The 23,757-nt window shown below is 39.8% G+C and overlaps 1 protein-coding gene and 1 long non-coding RNA gene across 2 annotated transcripts in view; one reads left to right on the plus strand and one right to left on the minus strand.

Annotated features, from left to right (window-relative positions):
• LOC121511350 overlaps window positions 1–23,757 on the plus strand; it is a 119,337-nt gene that overhangs the window by 77,857 nt on the left and 17,723 nt on the right. The gene's annotated exons all lie outside the window — the stretch shown is intronic.
• Window positions 1–23,757, minus strand: part of khdrbs2 (KH domain containing, RNA binding, signal transduction associated 2) — a 194,470-nt gene that overhangs the window by 32,308 nt on the left and 138,405 nt on the right. Inside the window, exons 5-6 of the mRNA XM_041789997.1 lie at window positions 21,386–21,513; window positions 16,195–16,387 (exon numbers count right to left, since the gene is read on the minus strand). Coding sequence (XP_041645931.1) covers window positions 16,195–16,387; window positions 21,386–21,513 — 321 coding nt within the window. The remainder of the gene's footprint in view (window positions 1–16,194; window positions 16,388–21,385; window positions 21,514–23,757) is intronic.

The following is a 23,757-nucleotide window of genomic DNA, read 5'->3' on the forward strand; positions in this document are numbered from 1 at the left end:
AATAGCTTGCTGAAAGAAGGGATATTGCCACCTTCGACAGTCAAGAAATCAATTCTCCTTTGGTGCTTGTATTCCAGGACAAGGACAGTAGCCCAATTAAACAGCCTAATCGAGGTGTAAGCATAGCTAGACTTTACTGTGCATGCAGACATACTGAGTGTCAGTTCAAGGAAACCAAAAACATGATTTTCCTCTCTGATGCCCTCAGTATAATTTTGACCTGGAGCATTTTATGCATTGAGATTCTGCAAGAACAATGTGTAAACAGTCCGGCCTTCAATTAACGAGGCTGGATTCGTTTAGTTTGACACTCATCTGTAAAAACAATTAACACTGCTCCTCTCTAACAAGCCAGAGGAAATAAATCAAACGTTAACACAAGGGTGGAGAGTCCTCGTTCAGTCAGTGTAATTAGGACAGCGAGAAGCTAAAGGCCCTTAGCACTGTGCTTCATTATCAATTGACAACCTGTACGTCCCCCGACAGTGACTGATCTTCATAGGGGGCGGCCTGTGAATGCCTCTCCACTCTGCAGAATGGGGAGGAAAATGAGATTTGAAGCCTTTTGTTTCAGTGAATGCATGCTGCTTTTCACTTCTTTCACCTGTGCAAATTCAATCAGCATTCATCCTTTGTTGAAGGTTATACACTTGAATTATGAATCTGCTTTTGAATATATTTAATTCAATTCTGACATTGTTTTGACTGGAGCAAAGGAAGTATTTTGGCACTCTAAACAACCATAATGAGATTAAACCTGATTACATTCAAGAATATTGTAAGTAAATGAGTGTTTCTTGTTGGTGGACATGTGATCTTAGAGTTTAGTATTCAATGTGACAACAGTGACTTTCTTTACAGCTGGCTTCAGTCCCAAATGAGACGACTGAGACCATTAAGCATTCTACCTGCGTTTTTCCTTCTATTAAATAATCGAGAGCAAGTGTGTCATACATCTGTTTTAATAAACAGGAGAGTTCTGCATGGAGAATTTCCATAATTAATCTAACAAATGTGAACTCAGCAGTGTAGCTGAACCCATTGTTGTAAAGCAATTACAGCAGATGTGCAGAACGGTGGCCTGAGAATCTGCTCTCCTCCAAAGAGATATACAGCACCTCCTGGATCTCACGCATCTTTTATGTTCATGAAAAAAGATGATATGGGGAGAATTTCGCCCCCCATTTCAAAAGGGTGTCCTTTTTGCTTTTTCCACAGCAGATAGATTAGACTTTTTTTCTTCAAAGCCTCCCAAAGCTCTGTGTTTAATCACATTATGGCATTTCCCCGCGCTGCCTCAGTATGGTTGCAGGGCTCGAGTTTAAAAACCGAGCCATGCGTTTCAATTTTTAACAGCAATTTGTACAATTCATGGTGTGCTGTCAGGGACAGGATCCCGTATCACTCCCAGATTCATCTCTTCTATCATCAGCTCTGACATTAAACGATAAGATTTGATCCAGATGGGATTTGATCTTTAAAGTGAGGCCAGGGTCCCAGTTTATATAAAATGCCATAAATCACATCTTTAATCTCCCTCTGCTCTCCCATTGCGCTTTTCACATGAAGGAACTTATACTGATCACACTGAAATGCCATCCTGCTGCTCTTTCTTGGGGATTAGCAGCATTCATTCATTAACGCTTGTTGGAAAGTCATAACAGTGGAGCAGTTCCTCTTAAGTGTAGCCCTTTAGCAGCAACCAGAGTACATCTCACAATACATCTTTAAAGACACATTATAATATGCTAGTTTTATAATGGGAGACTTGAAAGAATCAAATATGGGTGATTTTTCATGTGCGGAACCATGAATGCACTAATCAGGTCACACACTGTAAGAGCCAAAGCTTGGGAAATGTCTGTGATACATCTGTAATACATCAGAATGCATGGTCTGTAAAATATTCCCAAATCAGACTACATTACAGATCAATTTGTCTTTTGGAAAATGTTCTCTGGTAAAATGTAAAGCAATCGATATCAAAGAATTTAACACAGAAGACACTGGCTGCCTGCAGAACTAACAGATGACTTATCATTGGAAAACAGACTTCTTCACAGGATAAGGGATCTGCATTCTAAGCACTCTGACATTAAAGTAAATATGGGAAATTCATTTTGCAGCTGAATGCAGATGGGGGCTGATTGCTCTGGTTTTTGTGTAAAAAAATATGACAAATTACTGTCAGAGAGGATGAAAAAGATTATGCATCATCAGCCATTTTAACTATAAGTGCCTCAAAAGGGTAAGGAGAAAATTATAAGTCATAAAAGTCAAATGCAAACACAAAGGAAAATCCAGATTTATATTGTATGATCAAAACAAAGGAAGAAAATTCAACACACATCAATAGGGCTGAGCAATTACATTAAATTGCAATATGGCCTGCTGCAATTTTCAAATCACAGATTGTGCAATATTTCTTTAACCTGAAATTTGTGTCAAAATACCAGTTTCTAACTTTTTAGGGGCCATCCCCAAACTGTTCCCACAAAGTTGGGAGCATGGAATTGTCCAAAATCTCTTGCTATGCTGAAGCATTCAGAGTTCCTGTCACTGGAACTAAGGGGCCAAGCCCAGCTCCTGAAAAACAACCCCACGCCATAATCCCCCCTCCACCAAACTTTACATTTGGCACAATGCAGTCAGACAAGTACTGTTCTCCTGGGAACCGCCAAAACCAGACTCGTCCATCAGATTGCCGGATGGAGAAGCGCGATCCGTCACTCCAGAGAACGCGTCTCCACTGACTCTCGAGTCCAGTGGCGGGGTGCTTTACACCACTGCATCCGACGCTTTGCAATGCTCTTGGTGATGTATGGCTTGGATGCAGCTGCTCGGCCATGGAATCCCATTCCATGAAGCTCTCTACACACTGTTCTTGAGCCAATCTAAAGGCCGCATGAAGTTTGGAAGTCGGTAGCGATTGACTTTGCAGGAAGTTGGCAACCTCTGCGCACTATGCGCCTCAGCATCCACTGAACCTGCTCTGTCATTTTACATGGCTATATGTTTGTAGAAACAGTCTGCATGCCTAGGTGCTTGACTTTATACACCTGTGGCCATGGAAGTGATTGGAACACCTGATTTCAATTATTTGGATGGGTGAGTGAATAGTTTTGGCAATATATTGTATGTTGGTGTTTTCATGTGTGCTTCCAAAATTGGCTCAACAGCACCGACTCACGCCACCAAAATGCAGCCCCTTATGTAGGTTTGAGCTATATTTATGTATCATGTACAAATGTAAGAATGTACACGAGCTGAGTTACCCTAATGTTAAAGGTCAAACGTGGGGGGGTGTTTTGCACTGAATCAATCATTTGAATGCAAAGACCTCAGAAATTTTATCTGATTGACACCAGAATTTTGCTGCTAATCCCAGACAGGTTAAAGATCTAAGGTTATTGGATTTTATTTGTTGCAGTGTGGCCAAAGAACACCACTCAACATCTTTCAAGAGAAAAAATGTGCAGTGTGTCGTAGCTCCTGCCATAAAGTTGACACTGATATTTAAACAGACGGAACTCCTCAAAGTCCCTCCACACCAAGGTGCTGTGATCCACTTCAACTTATGATTCTCAGTTATCGTTTAAGAGGCATGGTAATGGTCACTGTCACTGTATTAGCTCCACGACACTGACAGCATGACAGAGTCCATTAATCATTACAGTCTCCAGAGGAAAGCCTGTTACATGATGACCTGCTCCACAGTGGAAACACAGGTGCTGTTTATGGAAACTTCAACCTCAAATGGAGGAGAAAACAACAGCCTGTCATTCATTCGCCTAACACATCGACAACAAAGTGCAGGATGCATACAGAACTACATGTGTATATTCTGGTTATAAATAAGCAATCATATGCAAATTGGTTTCTTGCAGAAGAACGAGCAGTCGTATTAATAACCTGCAAATAAGAAGATGAAGGAATGTGTGAATTAAAAATGCTGTGGAAAAAATACAGCAGCAGCGACTGATAGGTCCTCTTATAATCAGATGTTTTCTTTTATTCTAGAGATAATCCATGCAGTATAGTGTTAAAATGAACAAGGTCAATTAAACCTTTAGAATTATAAACCAATAGTTCAAGCTTTTGTTTGTGCAATGGAATACTCAGCTTTAATCAGTGGTTATTATTCTGTATTACCTTACTACATGGAGAGTATTACTAGTTATGAAAGCTCTTAATTTCTATATTAATGCCTGTATTTGACACACAAAGGCAAATCAGAAATGCAGCAATAAGGTTTGCCGTTTATAAGGAGTTTTCTTCTCCCGGTCACAGCTGCTTTACACAGAGTAATGCATTTGCCAGTAAAAGGAAGGCAGGATATGATTTTTTTTAGAATACAACACATTCAGGCCAGGACCTGTTATGAAATGTACCATTTTGTCCACAGATGCCACAAAAGAGGGAATACCTCATAGCTGAAATTCTTGCCTGCAATGCTGCTGTCACCTAAAATAAATTCTGGTCTCCATTTTTGAAGGATTAGGTTGGTTTAATTCTGTTTTTCCTGTGTTAAAAGATCCAAAACCAAACCAAACTGTTGAGAAATGTGACTTTGTCTCTCCTTTGACCAAAGGAAGCTATAAATCATGTCAGAAGTGTATCGTTGCAAAAGAAAAACGATTCAACAAAACAGCTGTAGCCTACGCTGTGGTTTTTAGAAAGTAGCAAGATATGTGTTGTTGAGGACTATTTTAAGCGGCGGATTAACACACATTCTTTGCCCTATAAGCTTTTAAAGAAGTACCAGGAAAAGCCATTTTATGTAAGCTCAGTGCACAGGCTTATTATAATACAGGAAAGTTAAACAACTGGGCCCTGAGATATCTTTTTAGGACAACAATACACTCATAGGCTGAGGACGAGCTTGCTTTTATCTACACATACAGAAAATATTCAGACCCCCTTCACTTTTTTTCAATTTTGTCATGTTGCAGCCAGATGCTACAGTTGAAAAAAATATACATTTTTATTCTCATTAATCTACAGTCATTACCTCATCATGACAAAGTGAAAACAGAACTTCAGATTTTTTTTGCGAATTTATTTAAAATAAAAACTATCATATCAGACTCTTTGTAACAATCTTTAAAGGGGATAAATTATGCAAAATACACTTTTTTTTCAGGCCTTTCTGTCATGTGGGGAGTTAGCCCCGCCCCCAAGTTCAGTTGGCCCTCTCCGCTTGAATGAAAGTTCCGCCCTCCTCTCCTGATCCTCCTCTCAGCTGCCAGCTAAAAGGAGGATCAGGATAACCATTTCCTGAGAGGGGTAGAGTCAGACAGCGCATAACATTTAAAGCCATAGACACAGAAACAGCTCATTCTAAGAAGGGCTGAAACAGATGTGTTTTAAGACATGCAAAAAAACAACACTGGAGTTTTTTTTCAGCAACAAACTTCCCAGGCATGTTTTGGGGACCTCTGAGACCAGTATAAACTTGTCTTAAAGGGGTAAAATATGTCCCCTTTAAAATTTTGCTCAACTGCCTCCCATTATTCTCAGTCTTTGCTGAGATGTTTCTACACCTTGACTGGAGTCCACCTGTGTTAAATTGAACTGACTGGACATGATTTGGAAAGGTACATACCTCTTTATAAAAGGACTCACAGCTGACAATGCATAGCAGAGCACAAAACAGGAACTGCCTGCAGAGCTCAGAGATAGAATTGTTGCAAGGCACAGATCTAGGGAAGATTACAAAAAATCTATTGCACTGCAGATCCCTAAGAGCACAGTGGTCTCCATAATTCTCTATCATTTCTGAATAAAACACAAGATACTTGTGCCCTATAAAGAGGATTTCATTTTCATGAGGCAAGAGAGAGAAGAGAGCAGGTTAAGCGAAACTAACGGATAGAGAAGTTAAGGGGTTTCGTCAACCTTCATTTTTGCCCCAGCTGGCATTACTCCTCCTCATCCAAATCCACGGACTGGCCTGAGCTGCGTCATCTGGCATCTCCTTAACTGTCCTTTGCAAATTCTGTCCCTGCACTCCCAGCTCTTTAAGTCATGAAACAGCTGACCTTGCTACAAACCCTCTACATCCCACTTCTACTGGGCGAGTCCTAACTTTCCATCCTTGCTGTTCAGCTTCTGCTCCTAAATCTGCAAATCTCAGCTGCTTCCTTTCATAGGCTTCCTCAACAGAATCCTCCAAAGGAACCGTCAGCTCCATAAAATAAACTATGTGCTGACTGGCAGAAGAAATTTGGCACAACCAGGACTCTCCCAAGAGCTAGTTGCCTTGCAAAATGGAGCCACCGGGGTAGCAGGGCCTTAGTAAGAGAGATGACCAAGAACCAGATGGCCACTCTGACTGAGCTCCAGAGATCCTGTGTGGAGATGGGACAAAGTTCTAGAAAGGCAACCATCACTGCAACCCTCCAGTGATCTGGGCTTTATGGCAGAGTGGCTAAACAGAAGCCTCTCCTCTGTGCATATACAGGGTCACTGCTAGCAGACCAACCATCGGCTTCATGAAAATGCAATGTTGGCAGGACAAAATGGACTAGGATGTCTATGTAACTGATGGGAAACCCTGAATCACTGAATTAAGAGATTCACAGTGCATTATGGGATGTGTAGTTCCTTCATTGCCTGAAAAAAGCTATACACATTGTCTTGTGCATTCGTCCTCTTCTACAGTTTCCGTCCAGTTTTTGCACCAAATCAAACATTATAGTCACAGAGATTTGGTTAGCTGGTTGCCTTGGGTTCCAGGAGTAAAAAGATTTATTCAAGGATTTTCTTAAATGTTGATGAAAGATTTGAAGTGGGAAATTTACTTCCACAACCAGGGCTGCAAAAAGGCAGGCAGTCACTGCCGAACTCTATTTATGGCAAAGACAATATTAAAAAGCAAGTATATCTCAGGCTTTTGTTTTGATTTTTGAATAGGAATTCTTTAGACAGGAACAAATACCAAATATAAGCAGAATTACCCTTTAACATCCTTATTAAAAACTGGAAACCTCAGTCAATAAAATCCTTCAGTAAAAGTTAGAGTGCTAATTTGCTCTGTTTCCTTTTTCCTGTGCTGATTTGATGGTTTTAGAAAGTGTCAGAAAACTGAATGATTGCAGGTTTCCTTATTGGTAAAATTCACAGAGGAAAATGATCTGGGGGAAACAAAGAAAACAAGCAAAGACAAATGCTTGTGTAGAGGATATTGCAGGGTGAGATAAAGAGGAAATCTTCATAAATTATAAAGCAAACAATGATACATGATCACCACCAGCTGCCTTGTGCTTTCTATTGAAGTTTTAAATCAATACCCCCCTCGATTAGACACAATTATGGACATTCTCGCCGTATCACTTTTATGAGACAGACTGACAGTTTGACAGCGTCCATCACTCAACCGTCTACACGATACCCATACACGAGTGCAAAGACAAAAACAGGAGGAAGCTACAAAGACGCATCTGCTGCCACTGCTGATCTATTATTATGTTTCAGTAAATTAAACCATGCAGAATACATACTGGAGAGTAACAGCATGTGGTGCAGCATCTTGTACACGCTGCGATTGAAAAGACAAACAACCTGGACCTTTGTGTAGCTTAAATAGGTCTTTGCTCTATCCTGCAAACATGCTTAAAGAAAATAGTGTAATGTAGCAGGAAAAAATAGCAAAGTGAGATATGAGAGAAGAAAATGTTCAGGACAAACTCATCTCTCCATAATCCCCTAGTCTCTACGCTCCCACCCCTCTTTCCAACCTCCAATTACAAAGAGAAGAAATGCCTCGCCTTTTCACTCCTCAGAAATACACAGGCTCCACATCAGAACTCAATTTGGTTTGGTAATGAGACTGCGCTTGTGCATTTCCCCATGCAGACAGCCCAATCTTCAATTGCCAGCACACATGGGGGCTTTGCTTAGCAGGAAGGCTCTGAGGAAATAGACTGGTAAAAGTGTTGCCTTTTTCCATTTGGATGAAACTTGGAGCTCACCTTGGGTAGTCCTTTCAAAATGACCTTGAGAAATTTCCGAGATATGAGGACAGGCGCGCTTTTAACAAGGGCTTTGAATAATTCTTATGGATTCTTGCATTCTTTCAAGTCGTATGAACAAAGATTTCATGAGCCGGCAGTCTAGGAAACGCCTTTACCTCTCTAACTCTGGTGTTTTCCTTTTGCTCTCCAGTGGTGCAGCCATCCTATAGACCATATATAAGATAGAGAATTAGGACCATAATATTTATGCCCCTGTACACCACTTTCCACATTATTATGCAAATGACATTTTTCTCTTATTTCCTGAAACATTAATGCAAATGACAGAATATTTTTCAAGCCATCAGCCGTTAGAGCATAATTCAGATGTTTTTGAACAAACTTCATAATGATAACCATTATTTTTTTAAAAATAAAATCCTCAAAATGCACTGTTTCACATTATTATGCAAAACAGAGTTTTAAAAGATTTTATAGGTTGTAAAGAACTGAAAATGGTCATTCATTGAATTTGCAGCATTAGGTCATATTTATTGAAATCAAATGCTATTTCAATAATATATATATTTCAAAATGTTATTTACATTATAATGTGGAAAGCGGTGTAAATCATATCCTTCAATATGAATGTCACAGAGGTGCAGCAAACAAGTCATCTTTTTGGAGTCAAAAAGTATGTTAACAAGTTATAGTTGCAGATGTACAATATAAACCTGACTTTAAAGTCTTGGCGTAGCTATGTAGTCTGTTGTTACTAACCATATGGTCTGGTTCAGCTGTATCCCTGCTGTTAACATGACAAAAACCAAGACTTTTTCTGGCTAAAGAAAAGGGGTTTACAGGGTTTTGCATGTTAAGACAGGATACATTTTACTGAGGGGCGGCACGGCAGCGTAGGAGTTAGCGCTGTTGCCTTACAGCAAGTAGGTCCCTGGTTCGCCTTTCTGTGCTGAGTTTGCATGTTCTCTCCATGCTCGCGTGGGTTCTCTCCAGGTACTCCGGCTTCCTCCCACCACCAAAAACATGCTTGTTAGGTTAATTGGTAACCTTAAAAAAAAAAACTGGCCATAGGTGTGATGTGAGCGTGCCTGGTTGTCTGTCTCTACATATCAGCCCTGCGTTTGACTGGCGAATAGTGCTGCACATTATATCTAAAATTTACCATCATCGTGATATCAACATGCGCGATATACATATTGCAAAAGACTGCTTGAACTGCGATAAATTGTACTCCATGTGCCATGCATTTGCCCTCTGCTTGACAATGTATTTGGCCAATCAGATGGAGCCCTATATGCCCGCCCCCTATGCCCATATGTATGCTAGCAGCTGAGACGGTAAGGTGCACTGAGATGGAGCATAGTTGGCGTCAAAATGGCTGAGGGGAGAGAGACAGGCACAGAAAATTTGAGCGACGAAGAAGAACTTGTGGCTAAAAAGAACAGCACGTCTCTTATTTGGAAATACTTTGGATACAAGAGAGGTGACGTGTTACACAGGTACTATGCAAGTCATGCTGAAAGCTTGTTGCAGCCACCAGAGGAAACACGAATCTCCATAGCCACCTTCAACACAACCACAAAGAGTTATACGAAGAGTTCCAAAAATCTAGCGTTAGCAAAAGCAAAACTACTAACGTTAAGTCAAGTGAGTTGAAATTATTAAACTTATTTTCAGATTTTTATTTATTTATTTCAACAATCCAGCTGGTAAGGGACAATTTTGTTTGAAGAAGCAGAAAATGTTTTAAGGGGGGCATTAAGATGTTCTGCTAAAGTGACCAAAAACTGTATAGTCATGCAACTTAGTTGGTTAATTGTTAACATAGCAGCTGTAGCCAGGTGGAATTTTTTCAACAAAACCATGTTGTTTGATTTGAAATAATGCTTATCTTTTTTCCCCAGTGTCTGTATAAGCTACTCACTGTCTGGGGTTTATGTTAGCAGCAAATACAAAGCAGAAATACATTAACACTGTATACTTAAGTATTTGTTTTTTTATCGCAAGTCATATCGTCATCACAATATTCAACAACATTATCGCATATCGCATGTTTTTCTAATATTGTGCAGCCTTACTGGCAACCAGTCCAGGGTGTACCCCGCCTCTCACCCAATGACAGCTGGGATAGGCTCCAGCACCCCCGCAACTCCGAACGGGATAAGGGGTATAGAAAATGGATGGGTGGATGGACATTTTTCTGAAGCAAGGACAAACTGGGGATGCGAGCAGCACTGAATGAGCCCTCGCACCCCAGTGCATATCGAGGTGTGTTGCAGCTGTTGGATATTAGTAACCTGTGCAGTGTGCTTCAGCACAGCAGAGAGACCATGTACATCCCTGGACTGTCATCATCTAAAAAAGTTGTGTTTTTATTGATAAGAATAATAAATAATAAGACAAATGTCATGATTAAGGTTATGCGGTTATGATAGCTTGACTTTACAATGGATCATGTTTCTGTGGCTCTCTATGGGCCCCCCCATAGAGTGTCCTCTATGGTCCCCAGAAAGCTGGTGGAAAAAGATCTGTTTCATGTATGTGACAGTATAAGGCAGAATCCTGCAAATGAGCAGGAAAAGATAAGGCATTCAATGTCTGAGGACTTCAGGTTTGTGCAACCAACCCTTGAGGTTGCACAAAAAGTCAATAGGGGACAAGAAGCATTCAAAAGTTATGATGTTTTTAGACAACTAATAGGTCAGTTAATTGCAAATTTATAATCAGATAAACTTATGAGTCTTAAGGTAAGATAATGGTTCAAACTAAGCACGATTTATTTCAAATTGTCTGCTGGGTTTAGTTTGCTGAGTGTGGCTAATTATAAGTAGTGCTAAATCTGCGATTGTTCTGTCATCCTTGCAGGTTAGAACTAACCTGACACACCAGATGGATCCATCTGGTAAACCTCCCACAGACAGCATTTGGGAAAGGGCAGAGCCTTTGGAAAAAATAGGTGATTGGATGAATGTTCTGTCTGGGCTAAAAAATAATGTTCGCTAAATTGTATGCCATATCAAAAAGTGTCAGTTTTTTGCACTCTTTCACAAAGTGAGCTTCGGTTTCCAGCTAAGTGCTCTTCTGCTTCAACGTATCTGCTTAGCTGTTTGGGTATGCAGGCTTCGTCGGAGGAAACAACAAGTAACTTAACTAAGACTAGCTATTTCAGCTCTTTTTTCCTTCTCAACAGCTGACACATTGTATTCATGAAGTAAATAAATTGTACCGACTGTAGCTTTTCTAATTATTAGCCATTAGAAGAATAAAGCAAAAGCAATAACCTTATTTGGATGACAAATTTCCATTCTGGTTGTGGTCATTTACTCCAATTTATCCTCTTAAAGTTGAAGAAGTTCTATAAAACACCAGCGTTCAGTAAGGCAGGGAACTCTGGATGGGGAGTGATGCAGACTGCAGGCATTCCTGAAGAAGTGTTGTGATGTTCCATTCCTGACATAGCTCTCCAAGTTTGCAGGCATGGGCTAGGTGATCTAATGTTAGAGAGAACACTTTCAGTCTGGTGAATGCCACAGGTTGCACTCAAAAGCCCCTTTTTGTAACCAGTGTCACTCAGGTTTGGCCTAAAATTTCCTACAGTCTATCACTTAAAGGATTAGTAATACAGGAAGCAAAAAGCTAGGGTCAAAACTCCCTGGTCCATCCCTTTCAAAACAAGTTCATACAGCAAAATATCATCGCTTTGGAGCTCTGTACATGACTAGCAGAGGTAGGCCCAGACAGCCGGGGGAGCAATGGTTTGCTAAAGACACAAGTGAGCAGAAAATGTGAAATAAAAAGTGATTGCAATCAGTGGTGTAGTGGTTTCTGGAGAAGTGGCTGCACTCAAATTAACCCCCAATTTTTTGAAGCAGCCCATCCAGAAAAGGATAACCCCTCTGTGTCACTGATTTGACATTTCATAGCATAATTCATATTTAGTTCACCTTAAAATGGGCTTTAAGTATTTGAACAACGTCACTGAGCTGCTGCTGCTTCAGGCAGTACAGATCATAATGCCAAAGCCAAATAAGAGCACATCTTACCATCACAACAGACACACAGACAACTGTGACTATACATCTTAAATGAACCATTCCATATTCTGTAGCAGTGGTGGGGTTAAATGTTACAAAGCAATGAATTAGTAAGCCCAGATTACTTTTTTGTTGCCTTTGCCATGGGGATTTAGAAGTGAGAACACTCCACAGAGACCGAAAAATACATGGATATAATCTCTAAATATCTATACCTGTATAACTGCCAGCATCACAGCTGCAAGGTGCAGAAGAAGTCCAACTTAAATAAAATCGAAGGGGGAAATCGGTCTAATTCTTAGCTGATAAATAACCTATCAAAACAGATTGATTATGTCATCATTTCAACGACTTATTTTAAGTCTTGATGAATACATTACTATGTTAATTTTGCTCCAATAAAGAAGAATTAACAAGAGAAAATGGGGTTCACTTAAGGAGAAGTCGAGTGGCTTCTGGGATGGTTAAACAGCCAGAAGTCTCCAGGCATACTGTATAACCAGGGGTGAAAAGGCCCAGACAAAAGCAATGCCGTCAAGCTTGACCTTGGTTGCTGTGCGACACACGTGTCGACATGTGTCAAGCTCGTCCCCCTGTCCAGCCCTGGGCTGTGTGTGTCCTCCATGCCTAAAACGTATGCACATGACTGTCCATGCTTTTATGGCCCTTGCTTTGATTTCAGACTCACTTAAACAGTGAGATGAGGAGGTGCTTTGAGGTCAGGCCAGAAGTGCTCTCTGAATGTTTCAGCACATTAAGAACTGACATCACATTAAATTCAAACTTAAACTGCAGTGTACAAATGCATTTTTCAAACTTTAAAGTATGAGAAAGAAGAGAAAAACTACACCAACACCATGTTAGAAATACTGTTAAATATGCGATTAGAATTCCAGGCACAGAGCAGTCAGAAATAGCAACTGTCACAGCTGGTGATGGAAAGATTTGTCACAGTAAATAGAGCTCAAAGCTGATACATCCCAACACAGACTAAGATGACCAAACCTGAGCCAACTGAGAAAACTCAAATCTGGCTGCATGAGGAAATATTCTTGGCGTTTGGCTCTGAACAGAATGCCTCATCTGTGGGGCAAAACTGTCAAAAATGACATTGTGACGAGTAAACTAACGAGACATCTTGAGACAAACTGCTCCTGTTTATAGACGGCATAGAAACTTAGACTGACATGGTGCGTGCATGTGTTTCTTTATTTCTAAGGACCAAGAGTAATGACATGTAGTTCAATGCAATATTTATCTGCAAATCTGCACATTTGCCTACAACAGAGGGTCTCATGATGTATGGAGGCCCTAAACAGACTTACAACCATATATGTTACTTTACACAGGTCTTAATGGAAATGTTATAACAGTATAGTTATTTTCTTGATATCTCAGCCTGTTTATCTCGTTACCCTAACTTGGAACAACAATGCTGGTCTACCTATGATGATGGACAGACCATTTCAAACAATTTTGGGTCTCATAATCCTGAGTGCATACACTACGTAGATGACTCAGCCAGGCTGTGAGACTCACACCTGCAGCTTGTAGTAACGAGATCACAGTGAAGATTTTCCACACACTAGATCTCACAGAAAATCACCGGTTCAAACGTGACTTCAGAAGGAAAAAGAAACAAACATGGAGGATGATCAAAATCATCAGCTGGTGATCCTGGCATGTGTTAGAGTTGCAGAAAAAAAAAACAAAGACAAGAAAAAGAAATCCCTGCTGAGATAAAGGTGAAGTTACGGTTGGTGATGCTACCTTGTCTGCTCGCTCTCATTAGCTGTTGTGAATATTCTGTCTGATGCACTCCAACCTAGACTCATAAATATCAAACATGTTTAAAATGTATTAGTTTATGTCGGGGAGGCTCTGAAAAAAAAAAAAACAGAAAGAGCTGAAATAATCATCCAGACTCCAAACGGCCAGGTGGCATGGCAGAGTGGACTGAGACGCTGCGTATCCTGTCTCTTTAGGGGTGTGGGTTGGAAGAGCAGCGCTGCCAGGAATTGTTTGGCGAATTTCCCTCTGGATTAATAAAGTTTCAATCCATTGAAACACTTGAGGACTATTTGGACAAATAACCATTTTTGATGAATCTCGACTCAGGACATGTCCACCTGATCAAAAAAAAATGACAAAACTAACGATAAATAAATAAATGGAAAAAATAAAGGCACAAATACATGCACAAAAAATGCTATATATATGTATTTATTTTTATATTTATGGACACATTTAATTATTTATTTATGTGCTTTTGCATTTTTTTCCCACTTTTATTTATTTATTCTTTTCTGTAATATTTTTCTTTTCCACATGAATACATTTACCAATTTCTTTATCTCCACATTTATTTCTGTATTTCTGTGTTCATGCTGGGTTTGAGTAAAGGAAATATGTAAATTAGGTTGGTTGTCCTCACTTCACATCAAAGCGTGATTGGTTAAATCTCAAATCCAGGCAGAAGCAATCGATCTCCAGGCAGAAGCAATCGATCTCCAGGCAGAAGCAATCGATCTCTGTATCCTCTCAGTGTCTCAGTGCCATGATCACATCGATGTAGCCAATCCCGCCTCACATCATTACGCCTAGCTAGTATACATATGTACTTTTCTGAATACAGCATGCACAATTTAAAGAGCAAGGAAATGTACGAATGCCGAAATAAATAAATACACAAATAATTATATGTGGACTTAAAAGTAATAATAAAGAAAAAAATACAGAAATACAAAAATAAATAAAAAATTTAAATATATAAAGAAAAATTTAAATAAATTAGTCTGTAAGTGTAAAGAAATGACAAGGCAAACTGATGTAGAAAAACAAAGTAAGACACACATCAGTGAAGTGCTTATTAGTGGGTGCTGGATCAAAGAAAGGGTAAAAGTCTGAGGAAGAGCATGCAACTTGCTGCTAAAAACTGCTCAAAATGGTAGTTTCCTGGTGTTAGACACACAGGTGTGCCTTGAGAGGGGTTTAGGAGTGCAAGGGGAGTTTGTAGAACCATAAACAATCACTAAAACTAAGCAACAACTGAAGATACTGTGACACGTGTCGAAGAGACTATTTTTCATGGATATGAACGTGGTGTGGCTTGAGATTTTGGCTTGATCTTGGGTGTGACTTGAGTGAAAAAATGTGAAAACCACTAAACCATTGTAAGCTAAAACAGGTGCACAAATGGAGAAAATTTACTCGTATAATTAGAGATGCACGGTATTGGATTTTTGCCAGTCTCCAACAGGCCGATATCTACAGATTAATTTTAGCTGATATCATTACAGATATTGAAATATGGTTTTTGGACAAGAAATTTCAGTCCTTTTGGACACACTTTAAGGTTTGAGGATGACCAAGGAAATAAACTTTAATCCTTAAAAAACTTAACTTTAAAGTTTAAAGAATGAGGATAAATAAGGAAAAAGACTATGACTGACATACACCTGTTGGTTCAGCCTAAAACTTCTCTAATCTATAAGTATATATAGACATAATTTACAGTCGATACCTGCCTAAATATACAGGCAAAATATCGGATGTAAATATCAGCAGAAATTTTGATATCTGCCAATACTGATACCAGAACGGCAATATTGTGCATCTCTACATATAATGACAGCAGTAACAGTTATTCAAATGCCAGTACCCATCCATAACCTCTGCAGCATTAAAACAGATTTAAAACTTCTCACTTTGAGCATCGGAGGGATGAATTCCAAAACATTTTTACAAAAGAAACATTTAAAACATTGTGATTGGTTTAACAATCTAAAAAGGTGATTATAGTTTTATACCAGAATGATTCAAGGCCAAGGCCTGCCTGGAAAATCCAAAATAAATAGTACATGAGCAGTAGGGTTTAAAGTTATCTTAATGAAAGCATGTTGTAATACTCTCCTGCTTGCACTTGTTTCTTCATCTAATTTAAGGTAATCCTGATGCAGGCAAAAATTGTTTCCTTAACCAAATTGCTGTCGCTAGCAACAAAACTGTCCATACTGAGAGCACTAAATTTTCCAGACTCATGTCCTTAAATGCCCCACCTCTCCATGCATAGCAAGACTCATCTACTTCACATGCAAGTGGATTAAAGCAAAATATACCCATTTTTTTTCAAGTGAAAATACAATCAATGCACTTTTAGTGTGTGCAAAAAGGATTAGACTTACGTAGTCTTCATATGAGTCATGTGTGACTGCTAACAGTGGGGGTCTGTATCCAGCACTCCCTGCTGCCCCTCTGGCTCTGGGAGCTTGTACCTCCCTCGTTAAAACATTTGTGGGAAGTTTGCTGTGTGTGGCTGCTGCTGCTGCTGCTGTCCCCCGAGGTGCCGCTGCACTCCTTCCTGTGCCTCTGTGGCCCCTGGTAAAGCAAACAAGCACACAAACAAAGCATCAAGAATCTACCTCCGCAACATTTGTCAAGAAGCCGCAGTAAAAAAGTGGAGTTAAGACAGTGAGAAATCTGTTAAATCCCTCTTATCGCTGCATACTTGCAGGCTGTCACAGTTGGTGGTTGTCATACACTGCGCTCGGGTGAAACACTAGATAAGCGTAACCTCCCCTGGCTCTGAGGTAGATCTTGTAACGATCACAGGCCTGACGAGTGTCACTCTGTGTCTTTCTCAGCTCTGCAAACATGCCTGTGGGATGAAAGCTTGGTTATTTCAATAACACGATGGAGCGCTGCCTAGCCTTTGTTTGTGCAAAATCACAACTCCATCTGCCTGAAGCTGCTGAAGACACCCAGGCAGGAGACGAGCCCAAAGTCAGACAGGTGTATTTATCACTGTCCAGATTTCTGTTCGTAGAAAAAAGCCAGAGGACGTTGGTACGCCAGGGGAATATAAGGTGGCTTGTTTATTTTATGGATGCGGGAGTGTCCAGCAGCACTGCCAAATGAACACAGCAGGGACTGAAGGGTGGATTTAGCCTCTCAAAGCCATCTATTGTCTGCTAACTTTACATTTTAACAGCAGCAGGATGTAGGTGGGCTCGGATACCCTTTCTTCCTCTGGCACATCCTCCACAAGGTAGCAGCCCATTGTGATCCAAAAATACAGCCACTCAAAGGGGAATTACTGGTGCATATTTTTCACGGAGATTTACAATAATCACTTATCGTTGCGCCAAAAGGAGTAAATCTGGGTAGTGAAGTGGTGGTGGTGACTTTAAATTGGGGCCGTCCCATGTCGCTGCTGGATTTAGCTCATCTACATGTGCTGCCAGAATTAGGACAGGCTGTCATAGCAAAGCGTACCTGCTCACTCCTCAGGGAACACCACGGCTCAGGTAGATTACGGACAATTTGCTCTAAAATATGAGACTGAGCGAGGCGAGTGTTCACACGAGCAGCTGCACGCATGGCTAACCAATCAAACGCTCTGCAACAAAACATTTTTTTTTATAGCTGGCCTAAAATCCCCTTGAGCTACAATAAATAGAAATAACACGTTTATGAATTATCAGAGAGACGTAAGAGGAAAATGGGAAAGGGACAGAATGTTCAAAATATTAAGTACAAGCTGGACTGAAAAGTAGTATTAAATTCACATAAAACATTGAAATATCTCCCAGTGAATACAATTACTTGGAAAATAGACCATAGGGTTGCGACTTCCTTATTTAGATATGCATATTTTTTCATTAAGAACACAAAAAAATGTAGCTGTTGACAATTCTAATCAAGACTGACTTATTTGAGTGACTGAATTAAACTAAAAAACTAAATTAAAGGTTCAGTCCACTTGTTTTGTCCATGAGGATTATAAACATTATAAACATTAGGGTCATTTGAATCAGGAAAGTATTTAAACCATCAGAAATTACAGGCAAACTCATCCACTCTGCCTAAATAGCACCAATGCTTTTATATGATAGACAGTCTGGAGGAGTTTGCAATAAGGAAATCAAAATATTGGGTGCCTGCAGCCTCTATTTTTGTTGGTACAGTATCAAAACAGGTATCAAAATGATTAAATAATTACTGGAATTACAGAAGTGTAAAATTCTGTTATCAGGACAACACAATCACAACTAGCACAACTCGATCACTGATGTCAGTTATGAAATGTATTCTGAGGCTGATTTTAAATAAACCTACATCGTCACACTGACATCCTTGATTGGCTGATTCCACCTTAACCTGCCAAATGTCTACAATCTGTCTGGTTCTGTTGCTGCGAGTGAATTTAACAGTTGTTTTGCAACATAAGGCAGTTTAAACTGGAGTAAAGAAGATATATGGTCATGTAGAAGACACAAGCAAGAATCTTTTTAAATTTTCTTAAAAAGAAATACATGGTTTATTCACAATCACAGGCAACAGCACTTTATTACCCATAATCCTAGAGTGTCACACCAGTGTCTCTACTGTTTTACTGAAGGTTACAGTTGAGTTCATCAGTTTATGAGGACTAATATGGGGCAATTGGTGGTCACACTCAAGTTTTATTTGTAATGTAAAGTTTTATAGTGGTGTCTAGTTAACAGAGCACTGATCAGTTATTTGTTTGGTGCTAAGTAATGGTAGCAGCTTGTGTGCTAACGGGCTGAAGGCTAATGGAGCTAATGCGAAGCTAAGTGCTGTTTTTGTTTACATGCGAAAACATAGGTGTATATTTATTCATCATAAAAATAAAAAATCCAAACATAATTAACAATTTCACCTCTAACACACTAAGGACGATGTTTCTGTTTAACAGAAAAATTAAAGCTTGAAGAGAGGGTTGTAATTGCTGTACCACAGGGAATGTCTCAACTATTAAACAATAAAAAATAGACACTATAAAACCAATTGTTTGACTGGTGTTTTTCTCAAAAGCTTTGTTTTTGCATCTAATGAAATGTATTTCTTCATATATAATAATTAAACCAATTGTGTGTGTTTTTTTTAATCTGGATATGAAGCAAACTGAAATGAATAATGATGCCTCTACAACAAAAAACAAAAGCCAACCCGGATAATATGAAATTAGATTTATTATTGCTTTATGGTCGTTTTAATGCCTTGCCTTGACGTCAAACAAAGTGCAAAATTCATTGTATACAATACACTTTTAATTACTTTTTTTCCCATTGAAAAAGCTGGCTGCATCCTTAACACAGGTGCAACTAAAATACCAGTATAAAATGCTGTAGTCAATTTTGGATAGTTTTGATTTTTCATAGGTCATAATACTGTTTTTAAAGAAAACTGATAGAATGCCAAAAACATAGACCTTGTAGAGTACCGGTTTGATTGAAAAGTAGGCTCAAGACAAAAAGTGGAGTGAACAGTGGAAGTGATCAGCATAAACTAATATAAACTGATATACCTATATGATTTTTGAAGCTGTAGATTAAACACACTTTTTGTGCTTCTCTTTATCATAGTTGTAAAAAACAGACATACTATTTAATCTTCCCATATGGGTTATGCGTAAGGAAAAAAAAAAAAAAAATCTGGTCAGAAGTGACAAGAAACTGCTGCCAAGCCAACACAGTGTCTCTACAAACTGTGTATGTCCTAACACCTCCCTTTAATGAAAAATGTATTCATGTCTTTCCCATTATGTGAACAGTGATTTAATGCAGTGAAACTGTGAGGGCAAATTAGAGGTACATAATTTATGTCTTCACCAGTAAAAAGTGACTAAAACACTTATTTTAAATCTACTTCAGAACAAACGTGTTCTACAGTTAGAAGTAGGAACAGCAGGTGATTGCCTGGGGCCTTGTGTTCCAAGAAGCTTCAAGAAACAGTCATGCCTTTATTTATAGAGGAGGACAGAGGATAGAGTCAGAAACAGGGATGAGAGTGAGGAATGTCATGACTGGTACAGGTGCATGACACACAACCTAACTGCCAGGCCATCTGCTCCTCCAAATGACCTTCAGTCTTTAAGTTCACTACTGTGAAGCACTGTAGTGGCAGCATCATGCTGTGGGGATGCTTCTCAGCAGCCACCCTGGAAGGCTTGTAAAGGCAGAGGGTAAAAGGAATGCAGCAAAATACAGGAACAATCTTATTCAGTCTGCAAGAAAACTAAAGCTTGGGAGAAGATTTATTTTCCATCAAGACGATGACCTGAAGCATACAGAGAAAGCTACACAGAAATGGTTGACAGGTCACATGATGGTCGCATGGTCGATGGTCGCATGATGCAAAACACACTTTGCCGGGCTTTTCCAACAAAAATATGGGCCCCTGGCCTGTCCACAATCTCCCAGAGAATCAGAAACACCCAACCCCCCTTAGAAAATGTGTGCTGAAACAAGCCGTTCACAGATTTCCACCTCATGATGTCATGTAGGGAGTTAGGACCACCCCCAGGTCTGGTTGGTCTTCCCTGCTTTGGAAAGTTCTGCGCTCTTCACCACATCCATTAAGCCACATCCATTTCCTGAGAGGGGCGGAGTCAGGGGCAGAGTCAGACAGCTCAGTAACATTTAGAGCCACAGACACAGAAACGGCTTGTTCTGAGCAGGGATGAAATGGAGGGGGTTTTTGAGACATGCAAAAATCCAATACTGGAGTGTTTTTTTCTGCAGCAAAGTTCACGGGCATGTCCTGGGGACTTCTAACTCTCCACATGACATCATGAGGAAAAACTCTGAGAACGGCTTGTGTCAGCACACATTTTCTGAAAGGTGGAGAAAGAGAGGGTGGAAGGGAATGGATTTTTCTGGTATTTGAGGGGATTGTGGACAGGCCAGGGGCACATGTTTTTGTTAGAAAAACCTGAAAAAGTGATATTTGCATAATATGTCCCCTTTAACTTACCCCATGCCTTGCCACACTATTGAGAACCACAAGTACAGACATTATGAAACAATGACCTGGTGAATTACTGTGTCTTCAAATAACATGCAATAGATATAAATCTATTGTTTATGGAATAAGAAAGGATATCACACAAATAGTGATTTTTTTTTTAACTTTTAGAAGTTCCACTTGGCCTAGAGACATGTTAAAATATTTACATGTGGTTGTTTATGATGCTTTTCTTGGAGCTGATGAAGTACTGTTGGGTATTTTGGTATTTATTTCTCACATTTGGGTAGTTCTCTGGCTTTGTTACCTAAAAAAGATGCTCCAGACTATTTTATTCACTAGCTATGCTTCCTTTCAGCTTAATAAGGAAGAGCCTCATGTTGGTCTTTGCTTACGGCCTCTGAATCTCTGAAACCAGCCTCGCATCAGAGTAAAAACAACTTGTCATTATGTTTTTTTCTAAAGATCAAGTGTTCCAAAGTTAAGAGTCCTCCCAAGAGACAGCAAACTGTAGAGTTTTGCAACTTCACAAAGCTCCGATTACTGTACTCCCCCAAACAAACACTCAACTTTTAATAAAAACAACTGCACTCGCCATGAACGTACCTCGTAGCTATTGTGCTTGCTGGTCGTACACTCCTCCCTTGAGCACTCCTCCCTCTGCTCGACTCGTCGGAGCCGTTCAACAGCGAGAGCTCTCTCAGTTGCTCCTGTCTGATCTCATCATTGTAGTCCTGAGGGAACATAATACAGCATGTCTCGTATGAAAAAAATAAAAATATAAAACAAGGACATTTGTCTTCTGACTGCAACAGATGCTCGCAACAGCAGAAAATGTCATCAAATTAAAATTATCTTGACACACACAGGAAACACATGGCTGAGGCGAACGCTGAATACTCAATGAAGGATGTCGTCTTCCTGCTGTGTTTGGACAGAAAATGCAAAAAAGAGAGATAAGTACTGTAGGAGAAGGCAACAAATATGTCTGAAAGAGTAGCAGATTCATTCATATCAGTGCATGTGCATGATGTAATAAGAAGTAAGGGGAAAAACAATTTTACTGTTTGCAGAAACACCCGAGAATTTTAGACAACATGCTGTCTTTGTGAGGACTGGAAGAAAATAATATTCTTCATGCATAATCAGGACGAGATGCCAAAATAATTTAGCATGAGTGTAAGTTAAGGCGGTGGACTTAACTGGGAAATAAGTCGTAAACAACTCTTCTCTTTCCATACCAAAAAGTGTCCCTTATTCTGCTGTCAAAACGCCATTAAAACAGCTCCAAAAACTGTGGAGAATATCATTATCTTTTAAATCTTGAACCAATTTTTCACCCCGTTATCAGGCGATCCAGACCATTACACTGCAGATAGGGGAGATATCATTATCTCATATTTTCTGACAGATAAACAGGCTTATTTCTAAGAAACGCATTGATAAAGCTCACAAGATTTGTTTTTAAATGATGAAAGAAATAATGGACGCAGCAGCTTGTAAAGTTTTTGACAGCCACATTTTGTAACTTTTTAAAATCTGGTTGTCTAACAATGAAGACACCAAAAAAACCTTCAGAAATTCAATCATCCACGACATGGTGGATACAAAATTCATTTCAGACCCTGTGTGCGCATTTAGTTTTTTATCAAACAGCACATTTCCAGAAATAAAGTTGCTGTTAGAGCTATATTTTCTCTATTATGTCAGTTCCTGTTCTCCTCCTGTTGTTTCTCTAGCTCTGAATGCTCAATAAGATGAACCTTGGTTGAGGTCAAATAATCCTTTTTGGTCACAAAGTTGTCTAACTAAGTGACTGATGGTAAAACAGAGTCAAGGGCAGACAATAATTCTAGTACAGATTACATTCAGATCAACTAATCTTAACACAAAAAAGTAGGGTGTGTTTGGTAGGTTATTTCTTTGTTGTAACAATGCTTTGCAATAAATCTTTTACCCTTGAAAAGCCTGTTTATTTCCATTTTAGATGGTGTCACAATTGTAAGGAACATGCATTTGTGGGATGAGCAGCAGAGCTGAGTATGTGGGTTGCGCCCATGAAAAATTTGCAGGATCTTCTCTGCCAATGCCAAACAGCTTATTTTGCTGATGCTACTGGCATAAACTCTTGTTTAGTGCTTCTGGTACCCCAGGTGATGACAATCAGGCACCTGATTGGCACCTGTTATGTTCTGGGTTGAGTCCAGACTCTGCCTTGAATTGCAGGGTCAAAATGTGCAGAAGATTTGGAGGACGCTTTGCTGGTTGCTGCACCAACAGCAGTGCGCCGTGTGATGGTGTGGGGCGGCATCTCTCTCACTGGAAAAACCAGGCTTGTCATCACTGGAGACAATCTCAGTGCAGAGAGATATCCAGATGAGATCTTCTCAGTATCGGATCAAACTCTATCCTCTAAGATGACAACGCTTGCTCCCACAGAGCGGGGTTTATCAGAAACTTCCTCCAGAATTTGGGAGTGGAGAAGATGGAATGGCCTGCCAGCAGTCCTGACCTCAACCCCAGTGAACACTTGTGGGATCAGCTTGGGGGTGCTGTTCCTGCCAGAGTGACCAACAAAACCACATTGGCTGACTTGTGACACATGCTGGTTCAAGAATGTGATGGCATTCCACAGAAGTGAGTGATTGAGCTGGTGACCTGCATAAGGAGGAGGTGTTGTGGCTGTGTATGGTTCTTTCACACACTACTGAGACTTCAATTTACCAAACAAAACCAAACAAGAGTCAATGGCAGAATAAACTGTTTGGCATTGGCAGAGAAGATCCTGCAAATTTTTCATGGGCGCAACCTGAACACTCAGCTCTGCTGCTCATCCCACAAATGCATGTTCCTTACAAATGTGGCACCATTCAAAAGGGAAATAAACAGTGGTTTAATAATCTACCAAACACAGATTTCCTTACTTTTGTGCTAAATTTAGAATAAGCTCTAATAGAGAACAGAGGCAACATCATTAA

The sequence above is a fragment of the Cheilinus undulatus genome, linkage group 6, assembly GCF_018320785.1.
Source record: "Cheilinus undulatus linkage group 6, ASM1832078v1, whole genome shotgun sequence".
NCBI classification, from domain to species: Eukaryota; Metazoa; Chordata; class Actinopteri; order Labriformes; family Labridae; genus Cheilinus; species Cheilinus undulatus.